The sequence below is a fragment of the Bos indicus x Bos taurus genome, chromosome 5 (assembly GCF_003369695.1).
Source record: "Bos indicus x Bos taurus breed Angus x Brahman F1 hybrid chromosome 5, Bos_hybrid_MaternalHap_v2.0, whole genome shotgun sequence".
Taxonomy (NCBI): Eukaryota; Metazoa; Chordata; class Mammalia; order Artiodactyla; family Bovidae; genus Bos; species Bos indicus x Bos taurus.
In genome coordinates this window covers 97551022-97563890 of record NC_040080.1, presented here as the reverse complement: position 1 = coordinate 97563890, position 12869 = coordinate 97551022, and the positions used below count along the sequence as shown (strand labels likewise).

General features: G+C 37.9%; 1 protein-coding gene across 5 annotated transcripts in view; it reads right to left on the bottom strand.

The window, feature by feature from the left end:
- EEA1 (early endosome antigen 1) overlaps window positions 1-12869 on the bottom strand; it is a 141158-nt gene that overhangs the window by 50818 nt on the left and 77471 nt on the right. For all 5 annotated transcript variants that reach the window (XM_027543171.1, XM_027543167.1, XM_027543168.1 and 2 more), the window contains one exon: window positions 4468-4806. In XM_027543171.1, the coding sequence (XP_027398972.1) occupies window positions 4468-4806 (339 nt within the window). The remainder of the gene's footprint in view (window positions 1-4467; window positions 4807-12869) is intronic.

The window sequence follows — 12869 nt, the reverse complement described above, 5'->3', positions numbered from 1 at the left end:
AATAAGTTTAGAGTAAAAATAATACATGTTGGAATCATTAATAGAATGGTCTATCCTAAAGTTACATTTTATGTATATGTTCTCTAAGAAATTCAGTTTTGTAAACTCATATACATAATTCTTTACTCATTATGCTTGTAAAGTTTGTCAAGTGCCAGGCCTTATTCTAAAAGGTTCACAAATATTAACTAACTTAATCCTTATAATAATCCTGTGAAGACAATTCTAATTCTTATTCTTATTTGACAGATGAGCAAACTAAGGTACAATAAATAACTTGCCCAAGCTCACACAGTTTGTAGACCACAGAACTAGAACTCAGAGAGCCGGTTCTTAAACCCACACTCATAAACCACTATGCTATTTGAGATGGCATATTCGATTAAAGGTGAAGTTGGATATATGGGTGGGAAAGTGGGAGACACAAACTGCTGGGTGTCACACAGGCTTAGGGTATTTCTCAGTAACTGTTAATGAAAAGGAACCTTTAAAAATTGTATACAAAATTTTTTATATTAAAAAAGTGAACTTATTATGTCCAATCTTTTAATTATGTAACATTATCTGCACTACTGGCTATTTTAAAAGTGCTCAAGATACAAATATAAAGAATATGGGGTTCTTTGTTTGTAAGTCCTTTGTTGACAACTGCCAGCTATCTATTTTTGTCAGCACTGAAAGGGGAGCTGAGGATGCAGAGAAGAGCAAAACAGAGCCAGTTCATCCCTCCACTCTTTTAAGACAGTGAAAGAAGGCTTAAAGTGAGGTTCATTCCTATTCTTCCAAAAAATATTTACTAAAAACTCTAAGTATAGAGATAGATGGAGTATAGAATAAAACAAATTTCTCAAATTAAGGAGCTTACTGTACAAAGGGAATGGTATATGATATGCAAGTAAACAAAAAGCTATACAATAAAAAAAACTACACAATAAAAAGTATTATTAAGAAGCAGCTTGCTGAAATAAAGGGTCCAGAATAAATGGAAAACCTCTGAGCCACCAGGGAAGCCCTAAATGGAAAACAATCGATTTAAATAGAGAGGTCCTGTGTGCATGCACGCTCAGTCTGACTCTTCGCGACCCCATGGACTGCAGTCTGCCAGGCTCCTCTCTCCATGGGATTTCCCAAGAAAGAATACTGGGGAGGGTTGCCATTGCCTTCTCTATGGGACGTTCCCAATCCGAGAATTGAACCTGCATTTTCTGCATCTCCTACATTGGCAGGTGGCTTCTTTACCACTGCACTACCTGAGAAACCTTTTAGAAAGGTCCAGAAAGGCTTTACTGAAGAAATAATGCTTAAGCAAGTCTTGTGAAAAGCTGAAATAAAGAACACTCTAAGAAAAAAACATGGGCAAAGGACCTAAGGCAGGAAAGCTCTCTGTTGAAGTGCTGGTGTGCTTGAGGAACTAAAAGGAGACCAGCATGGCTTCACTTGGTAGAAGATGAGCCTGAAGACATAACGTGGACCATACTATACTCATATGCTTACAGGACCAAGAAGACATCTGGATTCAAAATCTAACCAAAACCACTCGAGGTGGTTAAGAGAAATAAAGTTACACCCTTCATACTTTAAAACAATGTCTCTGGCTCCTGGGTGGAGAATGGACTATGGGCTTCCCTGGTAGCTCAGCTGGTAAAGAATCCACCTGAAATGCAGGAGACCCCAGTTAGATTCCTGAGTCAGGAAGATCTGCTGGAGAAGGGAACTCTAGTATTCTGGCCTGGAGAATTCCATGGACTGTATAGTCCATAGGGTCACGAACAGTTGGACATGACTGAGCAACTCACTCCCAGTTTTCACTTTTTCTGTATGGAGAATAGACAAAGAAGGTCCTCTGGAAGAAAGAAACTTATAAAAAGGCTAATACAGTAGACCAGGTGAACAATGGCAGCAGCTGAGATTAGGGTAGTAGCAGTATAGATGAAGAGAAGTAGACAGATTTGAGTCAGGCTTTGAACTTCCCTGGTGACTCAGATGGTAAAGCACCTGTCTACAATGAGGGAGACCTGGGTTCGATCCCTGGGTCAGAAAGATTCCCTGGAGAAGGAAATGGCAACCCACTCCAGTACTCTTGCCTAGAAAATCCCATGGATGGAGGTTGGTGCAGGGACTGTCCATGGGGTCGCAAAGAGTTGGGCATGACAGAGCAACTTCACTTTCACTTCTTCCTTTTGAAGGCAAGGACTTCCCTGGTGGCTCAGATGGTAAAGAATCCACCTGCAATGAGGGAGACCTGAGTTCGATCCCTGGGTTAGGAAGATCCCCTTAAGAAGGGAATGACTACCCACTCCAGTATTCTGCCCTAGAGAATTCCATGGATTGTATAGTCCATGGGGTCACAAAGAATTGGACATGACTGAGCAACTTTCACTTTCACTTTGAAGGCAGAATCCAGACAGCATACTGAAGGGAAGATAAATGGTATCACTTCAAGGTCTTCAGCATGACCTCTTTATTTTGTACAGAAATGTGACTAAACCAAATGGTTATGAATACAAAAATTCCTGTTGCCCCCTCCATTCACTGACAACCAAATGAAACTCAAATTCCTCAGCCTGCTATTCAAGACTCTACATAATACAGTCCTCAAAACAGTCCACTACTATTACATATACCATATCCTCAGAGCAAACGTCTGTCTGTCACTGGTTCTTATAATACACCCCTGCCTCTAGTCTGGGGCTTCCCAGGTGGTGCCAGTGGTAAAGAACTTGCCTGCCAATGCAGGAGATTTAAGAGATATGGGTTCAATCCCTGGGTGGAAAAGATCCCCTGGAGGAGGACAGGGCAACCCACTCCAGTATTCTTGCCTGGAGAATCCCATGGACAGAGAGCCTGGCGGGCTATGGTCCATGGGGTCTCCCAGAGTCGGGCACAAATGGAGCAGCTGAGCACACACACCTCTAGTTTATTTTTCTTCCTGGAAGACCCTCCTGCCTTTAAACTGCTACTTGTCAAAACCTATCCAATATTCACAATTTCAAGCACCACCTCTTTCTCACAACAAGCTTTTCTTGATCATATTAACAGCTAAATAACTATACAATATGAAGTACTATAGGGGAAAGAAAGCAGGAGAAGAACTCTTCCTAATTCCCATTGTACATGGAACCATTTTAATTTTCACATTCACTGCAATAGGACAGTACTTGCCTTATACCTCAATGAGATTTACAAAATCATTTAAGGTAGGTCCTATTTCCTTTTCTGTCTTTGTATCTTCTAATAAACAAGGTATCGTATCTTTTAGAAACCATAAATGCCCAATCTGTATATTTGAACTGAAAGGCAAATATCTAACTCATATTTAATTTATTCATTGATATCGCCAAGCCTATGTTTCCTTCTATTATGAATGCCTGCATTTATTCATTCACTTACTTACTCATTAAACATCTGCTGATAAGCAATATGTCAGGTAGCTGGGATAAAAAATAAATAAAACATGGTCTTTGCACCCAAAGAGTTTAGAGTCCAGTGAAGATACCTGTTATGATAATATGCTAGACTATGACAAGTAAAGTAATCAAGATATACAGATGCTTAAGCCATCTCTGCAGTGGGGTGGTGGTGAGAAGTGGCAATATGTAGAAAAAGATTTCTGAAAACATGACACGTGAAGTAGTATTTATCAAAGAGAAGAGAAACAGGAAGAGTATCTCAGGCTAAGAAGACAAGATTAATGCCACAGAAGTAAATATCACTGCCTTTTAAGTAAAAATAGTTGAAAATTTTCAAAAAAGTAGCTGAGGACTTTGCTACGGCTAAGTCACTTCAGTCATGTCCGACTCTGTGCGACGCCATAGACAGCAGCCCATCAGGCTACCCCGTCTCTGGGATTCTCCAGGCAAGAATACTGGAGTGGGTTGCCATTTCCTTCTCCAAATTTCCATTTGCCTACTAATTTTTACAGCTACCTATAAGAAATAATTAGAATACAAAATTCATAAATTAAGTTAATAGCAAAGTCAAAACTTCCATTAAACTTCATCTGATAGACATTATTTCTATAAAAAATAGTTAATAAAAGAATAGTTGTTAGAACTAATTTGCTTTCTTTTAAAATATCTAATTTTTATATTATTGGTTTAACAGTGAGTATATTTTGAAAATTAGTAACAAGAAAAAAAAGACAAAAATTTTTTAATTTTTAATTTTAAGATCAACAATATGAATTATTATAATAACATACCTGCTGAGTACCTACTATGTGACAGGTACCATCTTAAGCAATTTGTTTGTATTAGCCAATAAACAATGCATAACAATACTATATGATAGATACTATCATTTTAGGGGAAACTGAAATGAGATCTGACTCAATACAACAGGATGTAAAAATTGAGATAATTTTTTAAATGACAATTTTTAAGTGAACTATATTATGATCAAATAACTATCAAAACACAAAAAGAAACCATAGGAGGAAGTACAGTAAATAAAAGTAAGAGCTCTTACTTGATTGATTTCACTTTGCAGTTGTAACCCATGCTGATCCTTTTCTTCTCTCTGTTGTTGTAGCTGTTTAAACTCTGCCTTAAGATGCTGGTACTTGGTCTCCACTTCTGATAATTCTTCTTTGAGCTTCTGAGTAGCTTCTCCCTTTTCACCTAGTTCTGCCTGTATTCTCTGCAGTGAGGTTTCAGATGCAGATAACCTTGACTGAAGCTGTTGACAATCCAGGTCTTTTTGATGAAGGCTTGCTTGTATACTCTTTTTACTCATACATTCTTCATTATGTTTCTCTTCTAACTGAGTATAGTCCAGTTCTTTCTTCTGTAACTTTTCAGTCAAGTTCTGAAATATCAATTTAACAATTTTTTTCCTTTCCTAATATTTTTAATTGTTCCAATTATTCAAACAATCTTTAGAGCAATATCATTCTCTACTAAACATTTTAGTCAATAGTATAATATTAAAACAGTGAAAATATTTTAAACAAGAAGAATTAAATTGTTATATACTAACTTATGGTCTTATTACTGGTCCACTTCACTAAGCTCTACTAATATTAATTTAAGGTTTACCAACAAAATTTTGACACAAAATGAAAACACTAAAATCTACTAACTAGATTCTTTAGGGTATGTAACATATTTATAATATCCCATTTGAGTTAAAAATTAAATCTATCCCTCTGCTATTAAAAATTATTTTAAATAACAGTATGGCAATTCTGATTTTTGGCTTTGCAATTTCATAGCTGGTAAGAGCTTTAGCATAACAATACCATTTACTGCTCTAGTCTTCTTAATTGTACTGATCCCTCATTTTTTCTCTTCTTGATGAACACCATTCTCAAGATGCACAAGTTTAAGACTTATTCAAATTTCTTTCCAGGTGTGTAAAACAATGATCTAAAAAACATCACTTACCTACCTTATATTTTGTTATTTTACTCAATACTATCAAGTACAAAATACACAGTCAATCAAAGATCTGGGTCAGTCAGCCTAATCAAATGTCAAAGCCTAGTCAAAGTGGAGTTTTTAGAATTAATATTGAGTATTTTTAAGATATTTATTTACACATGAGGCATGGATCAGAATTCTGACTCAATTCTATAAGACAGACAGCCAGGGTAAGAAGCCACTATAAACGCCTGATAAGTCAGAGTCATTTGTGAACACTTATTATACTCACTTTTTATATGCAGTGTGCTAGAAAGGGATAATACAGAAATAGTAGAGGACAGGCAGAGCCTCTGGCCTTTAAAAACGCACATTTAAAAAAACATTTTCTAAGAAAGTTGAAACATGATGCACAAGCAAACAGATTAGTTACAAAAGCTGCATTAAATTTCTTGAGTGCACAATTTTTAAAAAAAAATCAAGAGAGCAAAGTCAGGACAGTCACCTGAAAACAAAGTCTGAACTTGGTGACAAAAGGAGTTAAGTAATAAGTATTCATAACTCATGTACAAAAAGACAAAAAGGAACAGACAAAGAAGTTGCACAAGGGGACACAGCAATGCTTTTACGTCAAGGGGAGCAGTAAGCTTAGGCACCAGAGTGAGGAAGACAGCAGTCATGGTTCTTGAACACTTGTCTACGAAAAAGTTCATTATGTAAATTATCAAATAGAAATACAGTATAGAAAACAGTGTCAGAAAGGTGATGAAAGTATATATAAGAAAAATAAGATGGGAGATAAAGTAAAAAGAGCACCCAGAGGTTATGGCAAAATTAGCAAAGAGATGTGTCTTGACCAACCAATAGAAACAAACAAACAAAAGAGTAAAACAAAAAGACTAGCAAAAGAATAATAATTTTGAATCAAACTGCTGGTTAGGAAAATTCTCTTTTTATAAGCATCTGTCTTACTCATTAGTAACTCCACATCTTTCTTAATTTTACACATTTTCTTTTAAGAAAATAATATTTATTTTCAAATCCATAAGCTAAATTAAGCCTATTCGTTGATCATTATGAACGTCTTACACTGTTTTAAAGAAAATTCTAAGTTACTAAATTTTATGAAAGTAACCATGCTCACAAATAATAAGAACTTAGAGAAGATATAACTGTAACACATGCTACAAAAATTAAGGTAAGTAATGAGGTAGTGAGTCTTCTTCCTCATAGTCTTACTTAAAAAGTGATCAAGTAATCCTACCAGTTCTATACATAAATGACCCCTCAGACAGTTTCATTTTTTAAGAAGCAAAAATACTTAATCATTGTCTGTTTAAAATTCACTTATCCTAAAAAAGTAATCTTTCTGTTTAACTGCACAAAAAGATAATTAAACCTTATTTAAAAGAACCTAAACCAATGTCCTTTAAAAAGAACCCAATCCGCTCACATTATATATTTTTATATATAAATTAAAAAGAGCACCCAGAGGTTATGGACGTGAGAGTTGGACTATAAAGAAAGCTGAGCGCCAAAGAATTGATGCTTTTGAACTCTGGTGTTGGGTAAGACTCTAGAGAGTCCCTTGGACTGCAAGGAGATCCAAACAGTCCATCCTAAAGGAGATCGGTCCTGGGTGTTTAATGGAAGGACTGTTGTTGAAGCTGAAACTCCAATACTTTGACCACCTGATGCAAAGAGCTGACTCATTTGAAAGAGCTGACTCATTTGATGCTGGGAAAGATTGAGGGCAGGAGGAGAAGGGGACGGCAGAGGATGAGATGGTTGGATGGCATCACCAACTCAATGAACATGGGTTTGGGTGGACTCCGGGAGTTGGCGATGGACAGGGAGGCCTGGCGTGCTGCGGTTCATAGGGTTGCAGAGTCGGACACGACTGAGAGACTGAACTGAACTGAGAGGTTATGGTACATTACATAACTATATTTAGTATCACAAACTTTTCATTCTTACTATGGCCTTCTCATAGAATCTGAGGCAGAGTCTAGTGAATACAAGACTTTTTGAAGATTGAGTTTTGTAAGTATAGCAGAATCCCATTAAAGAAAATATAACTGCACATTCCATATTAACCTTATAACAAAAGATGACATAGACATTATCATCCCTATTCTGTGGATGAAGAAGTTAACATTAAAAGAATCTGATATGACTTGGCCAGGTGGCAGAGTCACATGTTATGATTTAAGTCAAATATTTTTCACAACAAAATTCAGACACACAGTGAATCGATTCATGCTCCCCTATTGCCAACATCCGCTGGATCATGGAAAAAGCAAGAGAGTTCCAGAAGAACATCTATTTCTGCTTTATTGACTATGTCAAAGCCTTTGACTGTGTGGATCACAATAAACTGTGGAAAATTCTGAAAGAGATGGGAATACCAGACCACCTGACCTGCCTCTTGAGAAATCTGTATGCAGGTCAGGAAGCAACAGTTAAAACTGGACATGGAACAACAGACTGGTTCCAAATAGGAAAAGGAGTACGTCGAGGCTGTATATTGTCACCCCCGCTTACTTAACTTCTATGCAGAGTAAATCATGAGAAACGCTGGGCTGGAAGAAGCACAAGCTAGAATTAAGATTGCCGGGAGAAATATCAATAACCTCAGATATGCAGATGACACCACCCTTATGGCAGAAAGTGAAGAGGAACTCAAAAGCCTCTTGATGAAAGTGAAAGAGGAGAGGGAAAAAGTTGGCTTAAAGCTCAACATTCAGAAAACGAAGATCATGACATCTGGTCCCATCACCTCAAGGGAAATAGATGGGGAAACAGTGGAAACAGTGTCAGACTTTATTTTTTGGGGCTCCAAAATCACTGCAGATGGTGACTGCAGCCATGAAATTAAAAGACGCTTACTCCTTGGAAGGAAAGTTATGACCAACCTAGATAGCATACTCAAAAGCAGAGACATTACTTTGCCAACAAACGTCCGTCTAGTCAAGGCTATGGTTTTTCCAGTGGTCATGTACGGATGTGAGAGTTGGACTGTGAAGAAGGCTGAGTGCCGAAGAATTGATGCTTTTGAACTGTGGCATTGGAGAAGGCTCTTGAGAGCCCCTTGGACTGCAAGGAGATCCAACCAGTCCATTCTGAAGGAGATCAGCCCTGGGATTTCTTTGGAAGGAATGATGCTAAAGCTGAAACTCCAGTACTTTGGCCACCTCATGCGAAGAGTTGACTCATTGGAAAAGACTCTGATGCTGGGAGGGATTGGGGGCAGGAGGAGAAGGGGACGACAGAGGATGAGATGGCTGGATGGCATCACCGACTCGATGGACGTGAGTCTGAGTGAACTCCGGGAGTTGGTGATGGACAGGGAGGCCTGGCGTGCTGTGATTCATGGGGTCGCAAAGAGTCGGACATGACTGAACGACTGAACTGAACTGAACTGAACTAAACATATACTATTCAGGTTTAAATTATAAAACAAATGTTAAGCTTAACTCATAATTATTTGAGTAAGCAAAATTCTTTCCTTCTGAATGTCCAGTTCTCTTTTCACTTCCTCATCAACTGCTCTTTCAACATGTTTTCTTGCGGGGCAATTTCCCTATATTAGGCTGAGTTATTCACTTGTTCAGCTTCCCTGGTGGCTCAGCAGTAAGGAATCCACCTGCAATACAGGAGATGCAAGTTCAATCCCTGGGTTGAGAAGATCCCTTGGAGAAGGAGGAATTAACAACCCATTCCAGCATTCTTGCCTGTAAAATCCCAGGGACAGAGGAGCCTGGCAGTCTGCATTTTTGGGGGTCACAAAAGAGTCAGACGTGACTGAGCAACTAAACAATAACAATTCACATGCTTCTAGCCCAAGGAACAAGAAGAAATATAAAAAGAATGGCATTTTTAACTGCTTGATACCTTACAAAGTGGTTTCAAGGATCTCATTTGTTCCTCAAAACAGCTTTGTGAGAAAGTACAAACTGATCTACCTGTAGCTCTCCAACATCTTGTATCTTGTGCTTTTACATGTCCCCATACCTTCAGTATATATAGCTCTCAAAATGAAATACCATTAACCCTCTGCCATGTGATATACTCCTAAGCATTCTTAAAGACTAAGCTAAAAAGTTATTTATATCTTCACCAGTCTTTCCTGATTTACTAGGCAATAAGTTAGGAAAACATCCACCTTGGTCTTGACTCAACTCTGCATCACAGAATTTACAAGATAAATAAAAACAGTAACAACAAATATTCACTGAGGTGCTTACTGAAAGCCAGGCAGTGATCTAAGGACTTTAACAAAGATTAAGGTTTTTTTTCAGTGCTCCTATCACCCTAAGAGGCAAATAAGTATAATAGTACTTCTTAGCAAAAGAGGAATGGGACACTGGGGGCTGTGTGTCACAGCCAGTCAGAGGCATGCCTTTGACCACTGCATTATACTGTCCGTATCAATATACCACTTGGCAATACAGTGGTAATACACAGCAATACAACCACGTGCCATAACTGGCTTCTGCTTTGGCCTATGAGCACCTTAAATCTGAGACTACCAGAAAGCGGAGAAGGAGAGCAACGAAGGATAGAAAGTGGGTGAGAGGTAAGACCCCAAATATAACTCAGTCTCTGACACTGACCTCTATTAATCATATTAGTAGCTTTAAATAAGCTACTAATTTTGTTCAGAATTTATCTGGAAACAGTTAAACTGAGCTGCAGAATTTTGTTTAAATGTCAGAATACGATTCTTACTAGAAACCAAAAAGGAAATGTCTTCAAGACTTATGTCTTATTTTTTAAGTTTTCAAAGCCAGTAATTTAAAAACAAAGGTTTAATGCTGAAAATCTTGACATTAACTCAAAAGCAACTATTTTTCAATTCATTACATTTTATAATGTCATCTATCCACTTTGATGTTGCCTATGACCCACAAAATATATCCAAGGCATTTCATTAATAGCCTTCAAGAGACCAGGCACAAGATTCCAAATTCGTAACACTTAGATATTACCCCTGTCAACAATTATGGTTTGACAAAGACAAGGATGAGGAGAGGTCGGGGAGACAATTAGCAAGGACAATAGGAAAAAAAAAAAAGCAGATGCACTTCTGAACTTGCTGGTGAAAAAATTCTAAACAGGAAAACACTTTAAAAAGAAAAAAATTGTGAAATCTCACTTATGTAAAGATGAGGAACAGTAATAGAAAATTCTTATTCCCTAATCAAAACTATTCCCATTTAATCACACTAAACCATCTTGATTCCATATATTATTCATAAGACACAGTACTTCCTTTAATACTGTGTGTGTATGTATGTATTTGTGAATATATATATACACACACACACACAATCTGTGCTTCATTATCCTTTACTAACAGCTTAATGCTTCAGAAATACAAAATAAATTACACTGATCATAGACATGTATTGTGTGCACAACTCTGGTCAGTTTCCAAGAGGTAGAAGGTCAACTCTGATCTCAAAGAAATTAAAATCAAACTGAGAGACAAAGATAAAATTAAAGTCTACGTGGATATTTTCTACACATAGACAGGAGGGAAAAAGGAAGTAGGGAAGGAGAGGGCAGGATGGATAGAGAGAGTAGCATGGAAACATATACACTGCCATATGTAAAACAGATAGTCAATGGGAATTTGCTGTGTGGCACAGGGAGCTCAATCCAGTGCTCTGAGACAACCTAGAGGGGTGGATGGTGACGGAGATGGGAGGGACGTTCAAGAGGGAGGGGACATACATATACCTGTGGCTGACTCATGTTGACGTACAGCAGAAACCAGCACAACGTTATAAAGCAATTATCCTCCAATAAAAAACATCTATTTTTAAAAAGGGGGAGGCAATGAGGCTTTTATAAGCCATAAAAAAGATTAAATTTTAAAAATCAGTCAGCACCAAGAGGTGATGGAGAAATGGACAATGGCAGACTTGTATGGTTACTTTGGAAAATAGTTTGGGATAGCCTAGTAAATTTGAGCACATATATAGCTCATAACCCAGCAATTTCACATGAGGGTATAAAACAGAAATTCTTACACAAATGCATGAGATTTTTATGTGAATGTTTGTACCTGCAGTACTTGAAATAGCAAGAAAAAAGAAAAAACTGTGTGAATAAATAGGAAGTATATATGCGTCACTTCTGCTGCATACCAAATAATATAGTTGTCAACATAGCTAGTTGCTTTTTTCTATGAAACACCATTTTTAATGTAAAGAATGACCAACAAACTATGGGAAGGATAGAACTGACAGTATTGGCTGCCAATGATAAAATTCAAGCTTTCAAAGGAAGGTTAGAATTTTAGAAAACTTGCACCCATCACCATGAGCTTGACACTTCTTATACTTAAAGCATACTCTGAGATTGATGGTAATATTGACAAATGTGATTTGTTTTATGTTATACAATGAAATGGGCTTCCCTGGTGGCTCAGTTGGTAAAGAATCCGCCTGCAAGCAAGAGACCACCTGCAACACAAGAGACATACGTTTGATTTCTGGGCCAGGAAGATTCCCTAGAGAAGGAAATGGCTACCCAATCGAGTATTCCTGCCTGGGAAATCCCATGGACAGAAGAGCTTACAGGGGCTACAGTCCATGGGGCTCTAAGAGTTGGACATGACTAAGCAACTAAACCACCCATACAATGAAATGTGTTACTATTTGGAAAAAGTTTGCATAATTCAGTGAACCAATATTTTCCACATCACTAATGCATATTACAAAATCATGCCCAGGAAAGATCCACTCAAAAGTCAAGACAGAAGAAAAAATTTTAATGTTACAAAGTACAAAAACTGCACTGATATGGTTTCAGATTCTACATTGAAATTAACTTTTGAGAAACTAAACTTTATCTGGTTTCAGTGTAATATCAAACAATTATAGCTACAATTATCTGAAAAGGCTTTTAAGATAGACCTCCCTTTTCCAACTACACTACATATCAATTAGACTAAATTTTCAGTTCAGTTCAGTTGAGTCGCTCAGTTGTGTCTGACTCTGCGACCCCATGAATCACAGCACGCCAGGCCTCCCTGTCCATCACCAACTCCCGGAGTTCACTCAGACTCACGTCCATCGAGTCAGTGATGCCATCCAGCCATCTCATCCTCTGTCGTCCCCTTCTCCTCCTGCCCCCAATCCCTCCCAGCATCAAAGTCTTTTCCAATGAGTCAACTCTTCGCATGAGGTGGCCAAAGTACTGGAGTTTCAGCTTTAGCATCATTCCTTCCAAAGAAATCCCAGGGCTGATCTCCTTTAGAATGGACTGGTTGGATCTCCTTGACGTCCAAGGGACTCTCAAGAGTCTTCTCCAACACCACAGTTCAAAAGCATCAATTCTTCAGTGCTCAGCCTTCTTCACAGTCCAACTCTCACATCCGTACATGACCACTGGAAAAACCATAGCCTTGACTAGCCGGAACTTTGTTGGCAAAGTAATGTCTCTGCTTTTGAATATGCTGTCTAGGTTGGTCCTAACTTTTCTTTCAAGGAGTAAGTT